At 35.3% G+C, this 19,292-nt stretch overlaps 1 protein-coding gene across 2 annotated transcripts in view; it reads left to right on the top strand.

The window, feature by feature from the left end:
• The window catches only part of MAP4K5 (mitogen-activated protein kinase kinase kinase kinase 5), a 157,697-nt gene that overhangs the window by 96,742 nt on the left and 41,663 nt on the right, over nucleotides 1-19,292 (top strand). For both annotated transcript variants that reach the window (XM_036750443.1, XM_036750444.1), the window contains exons 11-16: nucleotides 1,519-1,581; nucleotides 8,461-8,542; nucleotides 9,271-9,387; nucleotides 10,942-11,020; nucleotides 13,560-13,618; nucleotides 14,962-15,029. In XM_036750443.1, coding sequence (XP_036606338.1) covers nucleotides 1,519-1,581; nucleotides 8,461-8,542; nucleotides 9,271-9,387; nucleotides 10,942-11,020; nucleotides 13,560-13,618; nucleotides 14,962-15,029 — 468 coding nt within the window. The remainder of the gene's footprint in view (nucleotides 1-1,518; nucleotides 1,582-8,460; nucleotides 8,543-9,270; nucleotides 9,388-10,941; nucleotides 11,021-13,559; nucleotides 13,619-14,961; nucleotides 15,030-19,292) is intronic.

The raw sequence follows: 19,292 nt of genomic DNA on the forward strand, positions 1-19,292 counted from the left end.
AGTGACTCCATCCCAACCTTTAGCCCAGCACAGGTGCCTACAGTGGAAACTCAAGGACAGGAGACCAAGACCAAAGGGGAGGCAGCAGTTGAGTTGTTCTGAACCTGCAGAATCTCCCAGTGTGCAAACATTGACCAAGTACAGCAAGAGTCTAGCCAAACTCAACTACAACACGAGCCAACAGACCCACTCCTGCATCAGGAACTTGCACAGCTTAGGCCAGTGAGGCTGTGAACATCTCCCCATGTCACACCACTTTGGAAGCCCTGAAAACTTGCAGCTCCTGGGGTGGAGCAGCAAAGCAGCAGAAGCCTGAGCTGGACACCCCCTAGAAGTGAGCAGAGCTCAACCCTTACATGAAGTCCACAGTCAAGAAGCAGCCCGGAAGAATAAATAAAAAATACACGCAGCACTTGAGGCCCTGCCCCTCTGCAAAGGACTGCTGCATCTTCTCGTATCTCTTCTTTCAAGTCACTCTCCTGTTTGTTCATTTCGTAGCATCTGCTTCTGTGTTTTTCACGTGTGGTTCTTTCCATTTGTATTGTAGTAGTTGTACCATCATAGTTGGAGAGAAGCAGCCGTGTATAGAGAGCCATAGTTTGGAATGTCTGAGTTCAGGGCCTGTCGTTTACTTTCTCAGTGCTCCCAGAAACTCTCTAAAACTGGAGCATGGTAGCAAAGCAGGCGCTCCCCGGGCATCACTTCAGACAAGAAGCCACCTCGTTCACCCAGGTGTAGCCATGTGTACTTTGATGAGTCCAGTACGTAGATGGATGGATTTGTGCCCTGGTTCCCTAAGCCCAGGAGGCCCGACCGTCCACCCCTCACCCCTTGCCCTTGCCTCAGGACTAGCCCATCTTCTTCTGTTGTTCAGTATTTCTCCAGTGGCAGCTTTGACTCCTGTTCTTTCCCAGTCTTCTTTGTTGGTTATTGCTTGCAGCAACCAGCTCACCCTTCATTTGATAGTCATTGTCCTGTTCGTTGGTTACTCTTGTCTTCCTTGTCTTCTAGCCTTACAATGAAACTGGGAATATTTTTGTTTTTTGTTTTGTTTTGTTCTTTCTTTTGGAGGGGGAAGGCAGAGCAATTGAGGTTAAATGACTTGCCCAAGGTCACACAGCTAGTAAATGTGTCATGCCGAATTGTGAGGCCGAATTTGAACTCAGGTCCTCCTGACTCCAGGGCCGATGCTCTACTCACTGCGCCACCTAGCTGCCCCTCATCATGCCACGCGGCTGTCCCTGTGAGAATATTTTTAAATGGGCTTTTATTCCCAGGGGGAGCTTGAGGTCACTAAAGGAGCTTTGTAATTTCCAGAGAGCCATTCATTCTCTTGCTTAATCCTGCTTCCAGCTTGTTTGTACAATATAAATTTGGTATTTGTATTATTATTTGTACAATTCATAAGTTAATCTGCCTTGAGTGAATTTGCTCTACTATTTTTATTATAGATCTTGGACATTTTAATAAAAATTAGGATGCGTTAATGATGTTGTTTAATTGTACTTTTCATTTCAGGGCTTTGTTCTTAATGTCAAAAAGCAATTTCCAACCTCCAAAGCTAAAAGAAAAGACAAAATGGTGAGTCAAAATGCACAGATTCGTAGACTTTTTTGGCCTAGATGGGACCTTAGATACATCCCCTAACTTCTTTGTTCTATAGCTGAGGAAATTGAAGCCTAGAAAGGGATTGTGGAAAGAGTCCTCTCTCAGAGGAGGGCTGAGCAACGGACACATTATTGTTTATTATTATTAAATGCATCCATTTTTTACAGTGAAAACAAAGTTAAAATCAAAGTTAACAGATGTTTCAACAATCTGGCTAGCAGCTTCTGTGGGGGTGTGAGATCCACCCACAGCCAGCACCCAGAAAGCTGCCAGCAGCACAGGTTCTTTTGATCTGCTTAACTAAGGAAAGCAAGGTGAAGGGGTTGACAAGCTTACTTTAATTCAGCATACAAATGTCATTCACTTAGTTCAGGGGAAAAAGCCAGCACCCTGAACTTCAGAGCAAATTACAAACAAATTGCAAACATCAGCAGACAGACCCAATACAGATTCATAGTTACCAACATCTAGGTTCAGCCCAGGAGGTCAGAACAAGGGCTGGCCCAGAGTCACGCGTGCCGCCACTGCTGTAGGGAGGAGCTCCAAAGAAGAGACAGTCAGCCCCTGGTTTTATATCTTTTTCAGGGTAAGGGGTGAGTCACACATGCGACCTAAAATCTTCACAAAGAGGTGACTTAAACCCACGTGGTCTAAAAGCCTCTGCTGTCCCAGACATGTAAACTAGGCCCTCCCTGGAGTTAGCCCCACCTTGGGCCCCACCTTAGTTGCCAATCCACACCCACTAAGGTTTTACTCCTAATAGGGGTTTGGGCCTGGGGCTTAGCACCTAGTAAGGCTCAATGAAATACACTGAATTACTCAAAGGGAACAAAAGCCAAACTATTCAAGGGCACTTGTTGAACTAAATGCTAAGGAGCCCATCTTGCTTACCAACACAACAGAAACGAGAGTAACGTGTCAAATTCACTCCGCCTGACGGTGCAGGATGGCAATGGCATGTCAGATCCCATGGGGTCAGTGAGTACAGGTTTATGTGGAGTGTGCTCTCCTTGTCACGTGGGAATGTTAAGTATGTAAACTCAAAGGTAGTCTTCATGTGGGAGTTAAAAGTGCCGTGATGTCAGTTCTGTTTCTCAATGTCATTCATTTTGGTAAGTTCGCTATGATCTGATTTTTTTTTAAAGGGAAACTTCCTCAAAATTGACGTAACTCAGGTATGGTTGCAAATAATCATTTGAAACTTTCAACAATTACATTTAAATAAAATTACATTATCTTAAATCTTTTGTTGTCATTAGTTTTTAAAAAATAATAGCCCTTCCTGATAGTTAAATCCAAAACTGTTTTGAGTGGACTCGTTTCTCAATGTAAGTAATCAAAATGGGATACCATTCTTTTTCAACCACAGTCAAGATTGATATGTTGTGTTTATAGTAGGTATAGAAGAAAATTCTGTTTCACACAAAATTGTTAGAAAAGTTAGTACAATCTGTAGTGCTAAGTTAGAGAGCCTAGAGAAAAAATGTCCTAAGATTTTCAGGATCTGGTGGCTGTTTGAATGTGCTGTCACAAAAGTCTGTAATGATTCTTATTCAGCTTGAGTAAGACAAAGCATATCACATGTACGTGGGCAGCTGTCCATCCATGTATAGGAGAGGCTTTGCCTTTAAGAGTAAAACGACAACTGCTTCTGTAGCCTAGTCTTCTGTTTTATTTGCAGGGTAGTTTTTTTCTTAATTGGTAAATACTCTTTTTGGAGGGGGTGTGGGGTGGGTGGGTTATTGAATTATTTGTAGCCCTGTCTTTCCCTAAGTGCAGTCACTTTATCTTTCTGGATCAGAGTGAATTTAAGGACCTTGCATTGAATAATTTAAATTACTTACTAAAAGTGAGTAAAATAAATGAATATCCACTAGACAGACATTTCAGGAGGTAATTTTGAATGAATTTGCTTCATGTTCATAATCGATTAATAATTAAACATTCATAACACTGACTGGGCCCAAGGGTCTTAGGAACTTACTTGCTTTCTCCCTTTCCACTCTGGGGCCCCTCTCAGCTCAGGATCCATGTACCAGGTGACAGTCCTTGGGGAGCATATCCTTCTAAAACAAGGGTCAGGTTGGCACTCTCTCTCTCTACCTCTCCCCCCCTCCTTTTCCCTCCCTCTCCATCTTATTCTCACCCTCCCTCTCCTTCTCCACACTCACTTCACAGCTCCAAGGGAAATTATTTGCTTATACTTACATTTTGGCTCATATTTAGAGCTTCCTCAAAAGGGCAAGTAGAAGAGGGGTATTCAACCTACAATGTAGATCAGATATAGGAAAGCAGTTTGTTTCTATTATACAAAGGAAATGCTTAGTACACCCAGATTCACAAAGGCGTATTAACTACTGTGTTATTCTTGAGGGAGGTTGAAACTTAAAACATCAAAACATGATGCAGTTTGTGAGATTATTAAATAGACTTTCTACATTTCACCTCAGCACTATATTAATTGTCTTTGCATGTCTTTGAGCAAGCCAGGCCAGATATTGAGTTTATCCTTCCGTTAGTGTTCTCCTCCAAGGAGCACTACAGTAGACATAGAAGGGACCCATTCGGGGGTTCAGGCAACACTAATTGAGAACCCAGAACCTCAACCTTTCTCACTGACAAGGCTGCCTCCAGGGATACTGCAATCATGTTGGGATCAGCATTTGGTTATCTCTGATCAAGAAGAAACAATGTAGAAGACACAGCCATAGGCCCACATTCAAGCTCACTAAGCTGAGTTTCTACTCTAGCTGCCACATGGGAGCAGCTGCCGTACCTTAGGAGTAGAAAAGACCACTCCTCCTGAACCCCTAATGGAAAGTCCCAGAGCTGTACAGTGTCATCTGTGGCATATCTATCAATTAAGGTGTTTTTTTAAAACATAGTAATTCTGTAAAAGCAACTTTATATAGTACAGGTAACTTTTGATGTCACAGATATAACTTTTTAATATTTCATTTTTTTCTAATTACATGTGAAAATAATTTTTGACATTCATTTTTTTTTTAAATTTTGAGTTCTAAATTCTCTCTCCTCTCATTGAGAAGGCAAGCACTTTGATACAGATTATATGTGTGTGATCATGCAAAACATTTCCGTATTAGCCATGTTGTGAAACAAAACAGACCAAAAAAGCCCCCTCCCCCCAAAAAAAATGAAGAAAATTTTTTTTAAAATATGTGCTTCAATCTACATTCTGATTCCTTCACTTCATCCTCTGGATGTGGGTAGCATTTTGCATCATGAGTCCTTTGGAATTGTCTTGGATCATTTTGTTCCTGAGAATAGCTAAGTCATTCACAGTTGATGACCATGCAATATTGTTGTAAAATGTCCTCCTGGCTCTGCTCACTTCATTTTGCATCAGTTCATGTAAGTTTTTCAGGCTTTTCTGAAAGCATCCTACTCTCATTTCTTAGAGCACAGTAGTATTCCATCACAACCATATACCACAACTTGTTCAGCCATTCCCCAATTGATGGGCATTCCCTTAATCTCTAATTCTTTGCCACCACTAAAAGAGCTGCTGTAAATATTTTTGTACACAGACCTAGTAGTACTATGATATAACTTTTTAAAAGGTTGATTTGCTTTTTTCTTAAAAGCACTTAATTCTTTTTGGAAAAATTCTCATCTTGGCATCCTGCATGTCCACTTCTAAAATACAGATTCAGTTTGTTGGGTTGCATGCTACCTACAGTTACAAAGTAAACACTAGTTTTCTTTTTCATTAGTAACAGTACTTAAAGATATATGAGGATCTGAATAATAAGATATAGTGGGTCCTTGTTTTTTAGATTTTAGGTTAAAAAACTTTGTTTGGTATTTCTGATACTTAAATTATAGTTATTGTCTTTATCTAGACTAGTTTCAGCTGCTCCAGTGACTTTCCCTTTCAAACCAGAAATGAAAAAAATTTAGTAATTAAGTTTTTATTTAATTTTTTTAAAATTTCAAATGCTTGTCTACATGTATCCTAACTCTGCCCTAACTTTGATCAGGAATGGCTGTTTAATAACATTTTTCTTCGTCATCAGAATCATAATAGCTTGCATTTAGATAGCACTTAAAGGTTTGCAAAAGGGCTTTACAAAAATCATCTCATTTATCCTCACAACCATCCTGGGAGGAAGATGCTATTATTATCACTACTTACAGATGAGCAAACTGAGGCAGATAGAAGTTCAGGACATGTCCAGAGTCTCACAGCTAGTAAATTTCTGAGGCAGAATTTGAACTTAGATATTCCTTACTCTTAAGTCCAACACATTTTCATAGGTTTTTAAAAAAGAAATACTTAGTATTGTCATAAATCTGTTAAGTAATGGGAAAAGCCTACCTAATAATCTTATATGACTTTATAATTTGTGGTTTGTGGGGATGGGAGAGGGCTTGGTTTACAAAACCAAAGGAATGAATTAAAATAAAAGTAAGCATTTTCATCTTAAATTCCTGAATTTTCCTTGCTAATAATCAACAAGCATTTATTAACTGCCTATTATATACCAGGCACTGTGCTAAGCACTGGAGATTCAAAGAAAGATCTTTGCTCTTAAGAAGTTCGCAGTTCAATAGGAATAGGGACGATAATGTTCAAACAACTATGTTGTATACAAGATAAATTCAAAATAATCAGCAGAGGGAAGGCACTACCATTAAGCAGGATTGGGAACGGCTTTCTCTAAAAGGTAACATTTTACCTGGGGTTGAAGCAAGGAAGTGGAAATGAGGAAGAGGAGCATTCAAGTCATAGGAGATGGCCAATGAAAAGGCCCCAAATGGAGAGATGAAGGATATTGTTCAAGAAATAGCCAAGAGGCCATTATCACTGTATTATAGAGCACATGGGATATATAAGATTGGAACTTTGACAGAGAGCTTCCCTTTGATGCTAGAGGTGATAGTCACTGGAGTTTATTGAGTAGAGAGAGGTGACATGGTTGAGTACAGAATGACACAATTCCTCCTCTCAAAGAACCTACGTCTTAAAGGGAGACAAGTACATACACTAATATATGCAGAATAAATAGAAAATAGAAATAATTGTACAAAGCAGTTAAATACAAGATAGTTTGGAAGGAAAGTCACTAACCAGCATAACCATAATTCTCTTCAATAAAATATTCTATTGTGGCTTATTTAATAAAAAAAATTGAGGAAAGAATGTTTAACCCATCACATTTTACAGTGAATGATTTTTGAATCTCAAGTGCTCAAGTATTATGGTATTTTAATGGTCACAGATGAATTCAACTGTGGATATGGTGTACTGTTCAGCTGTTAAATATCTTGTTCAAATTTAGTTATACCTCAGGATATCCTTCAAAAATCAGAAAGCCTGAAGTTTGTAGATATGCTATGTGAATAATCGTAGTATTACTAACTCAGTTGCTGTCATCATGAGTTGGAAATGATACAAGCCTTAATTCAGGAATTAAATATTCTTATAATCAGAATAAATTTGATATATAAGCTGGTTTTAAAATAGGGAGAACCTTTGAATGCATAGGGAACCGAATGGTGATGGTGGTGGTAACCAATAGTTCCACACAAAGATAGTTTAATTTTAAATTTATACACTTCACTTTCAAACTGAAGCAAGCAGCCTATGCCAGCTGACAGATAGGAGCAAATCTCTCTATCATAGAGATTAAACAAACATCTGCCAAATCAAATTTGACCTCATTCGTGTCCACTAGATTAAATAATCAGTACCTTGCATTCACTGTCAATTTGAGCAAATTTGCTACATTAGTCTCACTTTTGTTGATTTTGATTGGAATTTTGTTTTCACTTTAAAAGTGGATTTATCTATGAAAAATTTGTACTATAAATAGTTGATTTCCCCATCTCTTCCCCACAACTCACTACTGTCTTAAGAACCTCTATAGCCGTTAGGTATCTTTGTCATCTTTCAGTGCCTCTGTTTCAAGGTGCTCAAGTCAGTTGACACTCCGAAGTCAAAGACTTTGGTACCTTGGTATCACTTTGATGAATTATGGTGGTTTATAGGAGAAAGTCACTGTCTGTCTCTCAAGTGGCCAGTTGTTCCTTCTTTCTCCTCACCCCTAACAGGTATAATGGTAGTAGCAAAAGTGCCACCTTTATCATGCAGAACCTTTCGAGTGGCCTGTAGTCACAGAAATTAGAGCTGGCAGTACCCTCAGAGACCATATAGTCGAATCTTCTCATTGTAGAGATGAAGAAATATGTTCAGGGAAGTTGTGACTTCCCAAGGTCACACAGGTAAATAAGTAGCAGGACCAGAATCAATCTAGGTTCTTTCATGCCAAAGCCAGTGTTCTTTCCATTACAACACACTGCTGCCACTCTTCTAGGCCAAGGAACCTGAAGGTGACAAGAAAGCTCCTTCCATTGCATCACTCTTGGTCCCAACTTGTCGTCTTTGCTTCTTCGTTTCCCCAAAGGTGTAGTAGGGTACAGGTGGCCCCTAGGACTACCTGGGGTGTCCTCGTAGCTATGCCTTCACAGACTAGGCAATATGAAAAGGAAATTCTGGTTTCTGAATGATGCATTTATTACAAAATACAGAACTTCGCATTCTTAATTGTTCAACTCTTTTCTCCCCACTTATCTCAAGGTGTTTGATTCTTAGTATTTGCATTGTTACGCTACTTTGTCTAATCCTTGTTTAAGGATAATGGCTTTGAGGTTTTCAACTGAATAAGTTGAACTTTTGTGTAAACTTTGTAGCCTTATGGTGCTGAGTGGTCTTAAGTATATATTGATACTTAACAGACTTTATAAATTACATTTACAGAGAAATGTCAGTAATATTATAAAACCAATACTAATGAAACATGTCTGTATGTGTTTTTTTTTAATCTAAAGGTCGTCAACATTCCATAATTTTGTCAAAATAGCATTAACCAAAAATCCAAAAAAGAGGCCAACAGCTGAAAGACTTCTAACTGTAAGTATTTCATTACATGATATTTGTGTGTGATTTCAAATTTCAGAATTTTTAAGTATCATTAGAACAAATGACTTTCTCCTTTGAATTGAAATATTCGGTTTTTCTTTTGTAATGGTTACTCCTAGGAACCAAATATTTTTCTCATATAAGTATAAAGTAGCACAAGTCTGTAAGCATGAACAGTGATGTCTGTATTAAAAATCAATGCCAGAATTTGCAGGCACCCAAAGAAACATTTTTGATATAATTTTTATTTAATTTTTTTTTCATAGTTTAAATATTTTGGATTTTGTATATGAAGATAATTCTCTTTACTGATATGTACTTTGAGTTGATTTTTCAATAGTGGATAATGGACTGCACTGAACCATTTAGACTCTTTTGCCTACCAACCCAATATGTATAACATTTATGAGGTCATTGGCCAGTGTCTTAAAACAGAGTACTAATTGTAGCCAAAGTTTTACCTCTAATTCATAGTTGGGCCAGTCAGTTTTGCAAAAGGAACTCTGTCTCTCAGCTATGGACTTCATTGCTATAAGTACATTGTATACAAATGATACGTAATTCAATGTTTTTAAAAGTTGATTTGCATATTAACTGTTCATTTGTTTGCTTTTATCCCACTTTCTGAATGAGAAAAGTAAAATAATGAATTTTAAATGTGATATACATATATAACATTTTAATCTCAGAATATATATACATATTTTTTTTTTATCAAGCATAGTTTTGTAGGACAGCCTGGTCTCTCAAGGGCACTAGCAGTTGAATTGTTGGACAAAGTAAATAATCCAGACAACCATGCGCATTATATTGAAGGAGATGATGATGATTTTGAGGTGAGGAATCATTTGTACTCTCATATTGGAGAATAAATACACATAAAGATATAATTAATAATCTATATCATATAATTTAAACTACTGTTAAAAATTTTGGCCCACAAAAGCGATTAGCCTATAAAATCAGCACTTTCCATATCTGTATTTGCTGCCAAATCTTGCCTTTTCTAGTCTGTTCCTTATACTGCTCTCTTTATCCCCAGATTAATGTTTTATAATCTGGATCCCTAGTAAAATCATTAAGAAACTAGGATTAGGCATAGGTCATCGTGTGCAATCTCTATACTCATTCGTCACTATAGTCTTTCTCTTTACCTCAGAAAGGATTTGATCGATAAATAATGCATGTTATTCTGGCCAAAACCTTCTCCCAAAACTCCAGTTTCTATCCTTAGCCAAAAGTTCAGTTGAGACTTTGATAACATATTTACTTTGTTGTATCTATTTAAGGAATTATCAATTCAAAATTTTTTTTGGAGTTTATAAACATTGCAGTTAACCAACAAGAGTATGAAAGTGTTTGGCCATGACAAATGCACTCAGAACACATCTCCAAAAAATTCATGATGGAAAATCAGAAATATTTTCTTGTTTCTCTAATTTGCAAAATTTTTAAAACACAAATGATTTTATGTTATATTTAGCATCTTCAAGATAAATTGTTTCCATGAGCAATTTTATTCAATTAAGCTTAATAACATGCTTAAAAATTTCTGGAAAATTAATATTAGAGTAAGACAGGTTTGATTTTTAAGTACATTATCTTTAAAGTCTTGATGAGGGTGAAGCATAGGTGGTCCTCAGCTTATTTTCACCCAGACTTCAGGATAAATGTGTGGGTGTGGGCGTGAGTGGATAAATATGTACATATAAATGCCTGTGGTTGTGAAAACACAACATGGCTTAAAATCTTTAGTAGCAGTATTCCCCAAATCCACAAAGTCTACATATCTCTCTCTCATCTTTTTTTTTTAATTCTCAATTCTTTTTCTTCCTTTCCTACTCTTTCTCTTTTCATTTTCCTATTCATTTCCCTTCTTTACATATTATAGAATTTAACTTTTAAAATTTATTATATACAGTTGTCTCATGATAATTTATATTTTAATTCTTTCTTTAAAAATTAAGTGTTTGATGATTATTGATTTATTTTAAGTGGTCGTTGGACCTCAGTAGAAAAAAATCACCAGTTTTTTCAAACCATATTTCTTCATGTTTGCTCACTGATTAGAAATAGTCAAGAATTTATATATGTTTCCTAAATCACACTTGTGAAGTTTGGATTAATAAGCAAGACTTTTTCAAAAGCAAATGATATGAAATGTTAAAAATAGGATTGTAAGTTGTCTACTCTTTACTATGTGAATAATTGTAGTATTACTTTGACCAATCACACAATTGTGAAAATTATTCCCTGTATCCATTATATATTTTCTTTGAATTTTCATTTAACTTATACTTGATTTTCATAGTTTTTAAGTAAGTTTTTGGAGAACTTACATTACGAAAGGGTGTTTAAAATTTGATTATTTTGTATTGTTACATTTACAGCCCCATGCAGTTGTCCGTCATACTATTCGGTCTACAAACAGGAATGTCAGAGCTGAACGAACAGCATCAGAGATAAACTGTACGTATTTATGATATATTTTAATTTGTCAATAATGTTGTGTGGTTAAAAGTTCTTGGATTTCTTAAAGAATTTTCAGGGCTGAATGTATAATTAAAGATTTTCAAAATTATTTTCTGACAAAATAATAACACAAATTGGCTTGTCTTTACAATCTTAATTACCACATCCTAGTTTGACATGTTTTCATTATTTTGTTAAAGCAAAGAATTATGCTGGAAATGAAGTGTTATTTTTAAAAAATTAGTTGCAGATTATTAGTGTTTATTGAATTTGTAGATTATAGATTAATAAATATCTTTACATGATATTTAGAGAGATTACAGAAAAGTTATTTTTTTGTAAAGGCTAGGATAATATAAGTATGTGCCATTGTCACAGGTTTTAAGCACTCAAGTTTTGTTGTTTCTCTTTATTTCAGTGGTTACTTTTAATTTTTTTAAAAATAGACGTTATGGTTTCAGCATACCTCAATTAGATGTAATCATATACCTTAAAAAAGATTCAAAATTGAATTAAGCCATCTCCCCCTTAAGCTAGCAATTTTTAAACTACCAAATAAAAGTAAATAAGCATGCTATGTAGAGATTTAGTTTATTAGCACTTATAAGACCAGATTCTGTTTATAGTATATGTAGGCTTAATAGTATAATTGATGGGCATAGGTGATAAAAACCTATTAATGAGTGTACATGGTAGTATAGAATTTCAGATTTTATTTATATGTGTGTGTATAAACACATATATAATATACACATATGTATGCACACACATTGTCCTCTTTTCTTAGGCTATTTGCATGTTGTCTCCCCCATTAGATTTTGAGCTCCTTAGAGTCAGGGGCCATTTTTAAGGGACTTTCTTTTGTATATCCAGTGCTCAGAACAGTTCTTACCACACAGCATGTTGTCTCCCCCATTAGATTTTGAGCTCCTTAAAGTCAGGGGCCATTTTTAAGGGACTTTCTTTTGTATATCCAGTGCAGCACAGTTCTTACCACACAGGAAGAGCTTAATAAATGCTTGTTGAATTGAGATTATATGTATGTAAGCTGCATGGCAGAGCACACAAATATTTAAAGAAAAATTTAATCAAATTGGAAGGGAAAAAAAGCAGAATTCAATATATCTGTCCTAGACCTAGACAAATCTAACAGAAAAGTGAATAGAAGTTAAAGGCCTTTAATGGAACTTTAGAAGAGTCAGATATAATAAGAGTTGGAGAGGAAAAGAATATACGTAACTCTCAGCTATTTATACCATCTTTACAAAAATTGACCAGGTGCTAGACCAGGGGTGAGGAATCTCTGCACTTGAAGACCACATGTGGCCCTATGCTCTACATAAAAATTTCATGAACAGAAAAAAACAGAAATATTAAATTTTTAGCAGCCACAATGTAATAAAACTTTTAATCAATAAGGGACCTTTGAAGAAAGGCTTCAAATTAATTTGAGAATAGATAATATGATCCTAAAGAATTGATAGACAAAAGAACAAATCCTAGAAAGACTAGATAATTTCATCAAAGAAAAAGACAATGTACCAAGATTTTGTGGATAATAATTTTAGCAAGTAGTCATATAGTGTTTCAAAGTTTGGCAACACTTAACACGTGTTATTTTATTTGATCCTCACAACAACCCATGTGAAGTAAGTGCTATTATTATCCCCTTTTTACAGTTGAGGAAACTGAGGCTGAGAAAGGTTAAATGACTTGTACAGGGTCACACATCTAGTAAGTGTCTGAGACAGAATTTTATCTCAGGTCTTCCTGATTCCCAAGTCCATACTCTAAACACTGTAACACCTAGCTGCATCCAAAGCGGCCCTTAAGGAAATATTTTTACTGCACAGTCTTTTCATCGGCAAAATATAGAAAGAGTAAATCAATGAATTGGGCATACAACTTTAAAAAAAAAATTGGAAAAGCCACAAATCAGAAAACCCTGACTAAATTTAAAAAAAATAGAAATGTGGAAAATTAGAGATTAGCACAATAGAAAGCAAAAAAAAAATTATTGGATAAACAAAGTAGGAGATTTGAGGGATAGGAAGAATAGTTAAAACATTAGCTAATATGATTTTTAAACTAGTTCCTAATATCTCAAAGTACCTTAAAAAAGAAAGAAAAGAGCATAAAAAAAAGATTTAAAGAAAATTCACAGGGCCACATTGACATAGAAGATAGCCTTGGCACTAATGTGCTAAATTAAGTTTAAACTACATTTTTTAAAAGTTGGATATAATTAAATTCATTGTTTCTTTTTTTCCTCTTCTTTCTTTATGTAAGTATTCATATTCATGTCCCGTGTAGAATACCAGAAAAAAAATTAGTTTAAAAAAGTATTATTGTATTGATCAGAATTTGCTGTAAAGTATGCGTATATGTGTATCTCTTTTCCAGACAACATTAGGTTTTGTCATTTTTATTTTTTCCACGGTGGCTTATAACGCAGATTAATTCTTATAGGTTTTATCAAAATTTGAGCATGCCAACATTTGAAAATACAATTATCTGTTAAACATGTATTTTACAGTCGACAAACTACAATTTGAACCTCCTTTAAGAAAAGAAACAGAAGCACGTGATGAAATGGTAAGAGTCTTAATTTTTCTGTTTTGTTTTCGTTTTTAAACAAAATAGCTTTCTTCATTTCATGTCAATCATTTAATTTCACACATGGAAAATTATAAGGCTCAAAATTTTAATTTGGAATGCTTATAAAGTGTTGTACATGAGTTTCCCTTCAGGTATGGATGTTGATAGCACATTTTAAAAAAGTGATTTATCCTCTGTCCTCTTTCCAAATGAAAATATTTATTTAACTTGTTAGACTTGTATAACAGAGGTCTCTGGGTAATTGATTCCCATCTAATGAATGTCAGGGCTTATTTTACTTTCCTACTTCTTATAAAGACTGTACTAAATTATCTGTGTTACTTTTATGCCTTCCAGTTTTTTAATGTATTCTTTAATTTGATACTTTTTTCACCTTTGCCTTTATTTTTTAGTTTGAAAAGAAAAGGTTTAACTACTTTCTCTATCTTTGAGATGGATATAGATATGTAGATACAGCTATAAATAGATAGGTGTAAGTATATATTTGTTTTTGCAAAATATCTCACTTATAGTTCAGGGCTCAAGAGAATTTCTCCTTTTCTATTGTCATTTCTTGCTCCCACCTTTGCTATTTTAAAATTAGAAATCTTGTCTAGTTATAGTTTTGCTTTATCCTTTAAAAAATAGCTGATACATTTTTCACATTATTGTTTTGATTTAGCTAGACCATAACATTTCAATATTCAGTTTGTCCTATTGGACTATTGTTCTTGATCTCATTCATTGTGGACTTGGAACGTTGCCCCACCTTTTTTTCCAACCCTATTCTTCATTAACTCCACTCCCCCTACTACTCCCTATATTTCAGCTAAACTAGTACTCTTTGTTCTGCTATGCTGCACAAGTCCTATTTCTGTAAATTTTCACGAGCCATTCCCCATGCCTCGAATGTATTCCCTTCTCACCTCTACCTCCTAAAAATCTCTCTCTTCTTTCAAGAATACAGCTCAAATACCATCTTCCATGTGAAATCTTTCCTCAACTCCCAATTGGTAGTGCCCTCTCTCCTCTAACTACATTTTATTTAGCTAACTTGTATTTATTTATATTTATTCTCTTCATATTTATTTTGTGTATAGTTATATATGTACTTTTTGTTGTTTCTTCATTAGGATACCAGCTCTTTTTGAATTAAAGATTATTTCATTTTTTAATTTGTATCTCCTGTACTTAGCAAAGTACCTGTCACATATAGATATTCAATAAATGCATATTGACAGATTGATTGAATGAATAGAAATACTGTTTTTCCTGAATCACTCAGTATTTCATCTTATATTCAGTATATGACATTAAATTGTATTTTCTTGTTTCCTTAGGTAGTATCAGGTGACACAGACTTTTCATTACAGTGGAATCCTTTTGTAGATAGTGCAAACACCAGCAGGTAATGACTTAATAATGTTAGGTAATTTTTTTCTATATAAGTGAGCGCTTGAGAACAGGGACCTTTTAGAAACCTTCTTATATGTTGCTCATCTATATACTTGCAAGTGGGAAAGTAGTTAATGTACAGTTGTTCCTGAATAACATTGCAGACTGAATACTAGTATGAGGTTACATTTTTTTATCATAGTTAATGTGTTGTTTTTCAGTCATGTTCAACTCTTCATGAACCCATTTAGGGTTTTCTTGGCAAAGATACTGGAGTGGTTTGCCATTTCCTTCTACAGCTCATTTTGCAGATGAGAAAACTGAGGCAAACCAGATTAAACCCTAGATTAAACTAGTAAGCGTCTGAGGGTGGATTTGAACTCAGGAAGATGGATAGGCCTGGCACTCTATTGTGCCACCTAGCTGCTCTTTCATAGTTATATACCTGGATATATTTTGATGTTTTTATTTATTTTTGAAAAATAGCTTATGCACAGTATAGTAGGTGGGTATTTTCAGTTTACTAACAGTAAGTTGATATGTCATGAACATTTCAAGTAATTGTGGTAGAGTTACTGACACAACAGCATAATATGGTAGAAAAGATGAAGTATTTCCATTCTAATAGGGGGGAAAAGAAATGTGTCACCTCAGCACTTTATATGTCTTCAAGAGTCATGGAGACAATTTTATCATATTTTAATGATAAGAAAAAAAGGGAAAAAGGAATATGCTAGAGAAGAAAAAAATTAGTAAGGGAGTTTGAACTGATTATTATAATCTAAGTACAAGAGAAGACTGCATGACATAGAGCAGGCCTGCATAGTCTGCGGCCCACAGGCTGCTTAGGGTCCTCGGGCCGCATGCAGCAGGCCAGAGGATTTCTGGTAGCCCGCGAAAAATGTAGAGGAAAACATCCTTTGTATGTAGAGGAATTCCTTTGGCAGGCTGTAGGTTATGCAGGCCTGACAAAGAGGAAGAGATGGGTTAAGCCCGCTACATACATGAACATCACTTTAGCCAGAACCAGAGAAAGGAAGGCTGAAAATAAGCATACATAGGGAATTTGGTGTAAAAATGAATTAAACTCAACATCAGATGGGAACAGGGAAATGAGAATGATGTGAGAATTAAGAAGGAGGGTAAATTCAAGAAAGTAATTTAAGTAAAATAAACTCCCAGTCTGGGGGGTGGATCATGAGGAGGGAAGTAAAAGGAAAAGAAGAAAAGATGAAAACGTGTCATAAGGAACTGGACAAGGGGAGAAGAGAGGCAGTGTAGCAGAACAGATTCCATGAAATACAAATAATGAATGTTGAACTTTTCCTTCTTTTTTTTAACCACTTTCTTTATTGCACATGAGTGGGTACAAAGAGAAGAAAGCAGATAGGAGGTTAGGAGGTATGGAAATACTCAGTAGTTATAACTGTAACATGAATGTGTTGGACTTCACCCATGAAGCAGAAAAGGATGGCAGAATGTGTTAGAAAGCAGAATGCAGCGAGACGATGGCACACTGGGTAGAGAACTGGGCCTGACTTCAAATCTGGCCTCAGACACTAACTAGATGTGCGACCCTGGGCAAGTCACTTAACCGTTGTTTGACTCAGTTTCCTTAATGTAAAATAGGGATAATAGTAGCATCTACTTCACAGGTTGTTGTGGAGATCAAATGAGATAATACTTGTTTTTTAAAAATGCTTAGCACAGTGCCTGGCACATAGTAAGCTCTGTGTAAATGGCTTACTTATTCCCTTCCCCTTCCTCTTGTATGTAGAGGAATTCCTTTGGCAGGCTGTAGGTTATGCAGGCCTGGCATAGAGGAAGAGATGGGTTAAGCAGGCTACATACATGAACATCACTTTAATTAAAATCTTCCCAGAAGCCAGTAAGATAACATAAGAAGCTGAAAGACTCACAAAGAGTTTAAATAGAAGACTAGAGAAAAATCTGTTATCTAAGGTGAACTCAAAAAAGCAGGGGTAATAATCATGATCTCTGACAAGACAAAAGTAGAAATAGACACGATTAAAAGAGAAAACACAGGGAAACTTCATTATTGCATGCTTAAAACACACCATAGATAATAAATTTCAATATTTGATATATGTATTGAATGGCAGACTTCTTAATACTTAAAGAAAAAGTTTGTTGATTTACAGAAATAGTAAGCCTGTAAGAGTTTGGAGATTTTGGTGTATTCCTTTCAGATCTAGTCAAATCTAACCAAAAAGTTGAAGAAAAGGATCTGAGGAGAAGTTTAGAAAGGTTACAATATACTGTCAATTTACTCAATGGGATCACAAAAAGAATATATGTACTTCTGATCTGTGCATGGCAATTTCACAAAAATTGACCAGGTGTAAGAGCACAAAAACCTCACAGATTAATGTGGAAATACGCAAACATTCTAAATATATCCTTTAATTCACAGTGCAACAAAAGTGTTCATTCAAGATCATTTTAAAGGTCCTTTTAATTGGAGCGTGACTAACTTAATCCTAAACGATTGGTTAATCCAAGATTAAATCTTGGAAACATTATTTCATCAAAAAAATGAGAAGAAGTTATATAATATACCATAACTTTTGGGATGCAACCAAAAAGTCCTGAGAGAAAAATCTACATCTCTGTTTATTTGGTTTTTTTTTTCCAAAAGAACAGCAATGAATTAGAAATACAAACTTGTAAAAATCTAGAAAGGCAACAAATTTTAAAAGGTCAACTAAACATCAAAATAGAAATTCAAGTTAGAGCTTTTTTTTAATTAATAAAAGAGAAACCATTAAATAGTCTGATTTTTTTTTTAAGAAGATAAAATTGCCATTATCAAAAATGAAAGTTTTACGTTCACACAACTGCCAGTATAAGTGAGATAGATGTATATTAACAAAAATATAAAATACAGGGGAAGTTAGGTGGCACAGTGAGTAGAGCACCAACCCTGGAGTCAGGAGGACCTGAGGTCAAGTCCTGCCTTGGACACTTGACACACTAGCTATGTGACCTTGGACAAGTCACTTAACCCCAATTGCCCTGCCCTCCCCCCTCAAAAAAAAAATAAACTACCAAGATTAACAGAATGAAAACCAGAGGATTTAAGTAGTTCAGTCTCAGAAAAATAAAGCGAGACATAAAGTAACCCCCAAAGAGGGGGAAATGCCAGGATTAGATAGATTTACAAATGTATTCTATCTAATCTTCAAAGAACAATTAATTCCAATATCAAATACAGAAAAAGGAGGCATCTTTCCAAGTTACTTATGTGATCTAAATGTCTTGATACCTAAACCAGGGAGAGGCAAAACAAAGAATATATAATCATTATTTCTAATATTGATGAAATTTAAGTAAAATGTTAATAAAGAGACTTCAACAACATATAAAGAAGATTATGCATTGTGACTAGGTAGGATGTGTAGTAGGAATCAAGGTTGGTTCAGTATTAAGATAAACAATCATAGGAGACCATGTTAATAAAAGAGCGATCAAAACCACATCAGTATATCAACAGATACCAAAAGAGCATTTGTTGTTGAGTCGTTTCAGTTGTGTCCCATTCTTCGTGACCCCAGTGGGGTGTTTTTTTGTTGTTGTTGTTTTGTTTTGTTTTTGGCAAAAATACTGAAGTGGTTTTGATAAAATACAATACCCATTTCAGCTTAAAAAAACAATTAAAAAGCATAGAAATAAATGCACTTTTAAAAGTATGGCAACTCTTATCTGTTTTAAACCAAGAGTTAGCATTATATAATTGTATGTAATATAAATTATATGTAAGTAGAGGCCATTCCAAAAGAGATCAGGGTTAAAGCCAGGCTATCTATTAATTCCACTGTTACTGTGCTAGAAATGTTAGCTTTAGCAATGAGAAGAAAAGGAAATCAAAGGAATAAGTGTAGGGAAAGAGGAAACAAAATGATTGCTTTTGGCAAGTGATATAATAGTCTACTTTCAGAACCCCATCAGGTCAACTGAAATATATTGAAACAATAACAAGCAAAGTATTAGAATATAAAATAAACCTACAAAATAATCATCCTTGCTATATATTATCAATAAAGCCCAGCAAGAAGAAATAATAATAGCATTTATGTAGTGCTTTAAGATTATGAAGTACCGTGTATATATATATTGCCTCGTTGTCATAGCAGTCCTCGGGTGTAAGTGCTATTTTTATCCCCATTTTACAGATGAGGAAACTGAGGCAGGCAGAGGGTAAGTGACTTGCCCAGCATCACACAGTAAGTGTCTGAGGCTAGATTGGAATTCAGGT

The sequence above is a fragment of the Trichosurus vulpecula genome, chromosome 3 (genome assembly GCF_011100635.1).
Source record: "Trichosurus vulpecula isolate mTriVul1 chromosome 3, mTriVul1.pri, whole genome shotgun sequence".
Classification (NCBI taxonomy): Eukaryota; Metazoa; Chordata; class Mammalia; order Diprotodontia; family Phalangeridae; genus Trichosurus; species Trichosurus vulpecula.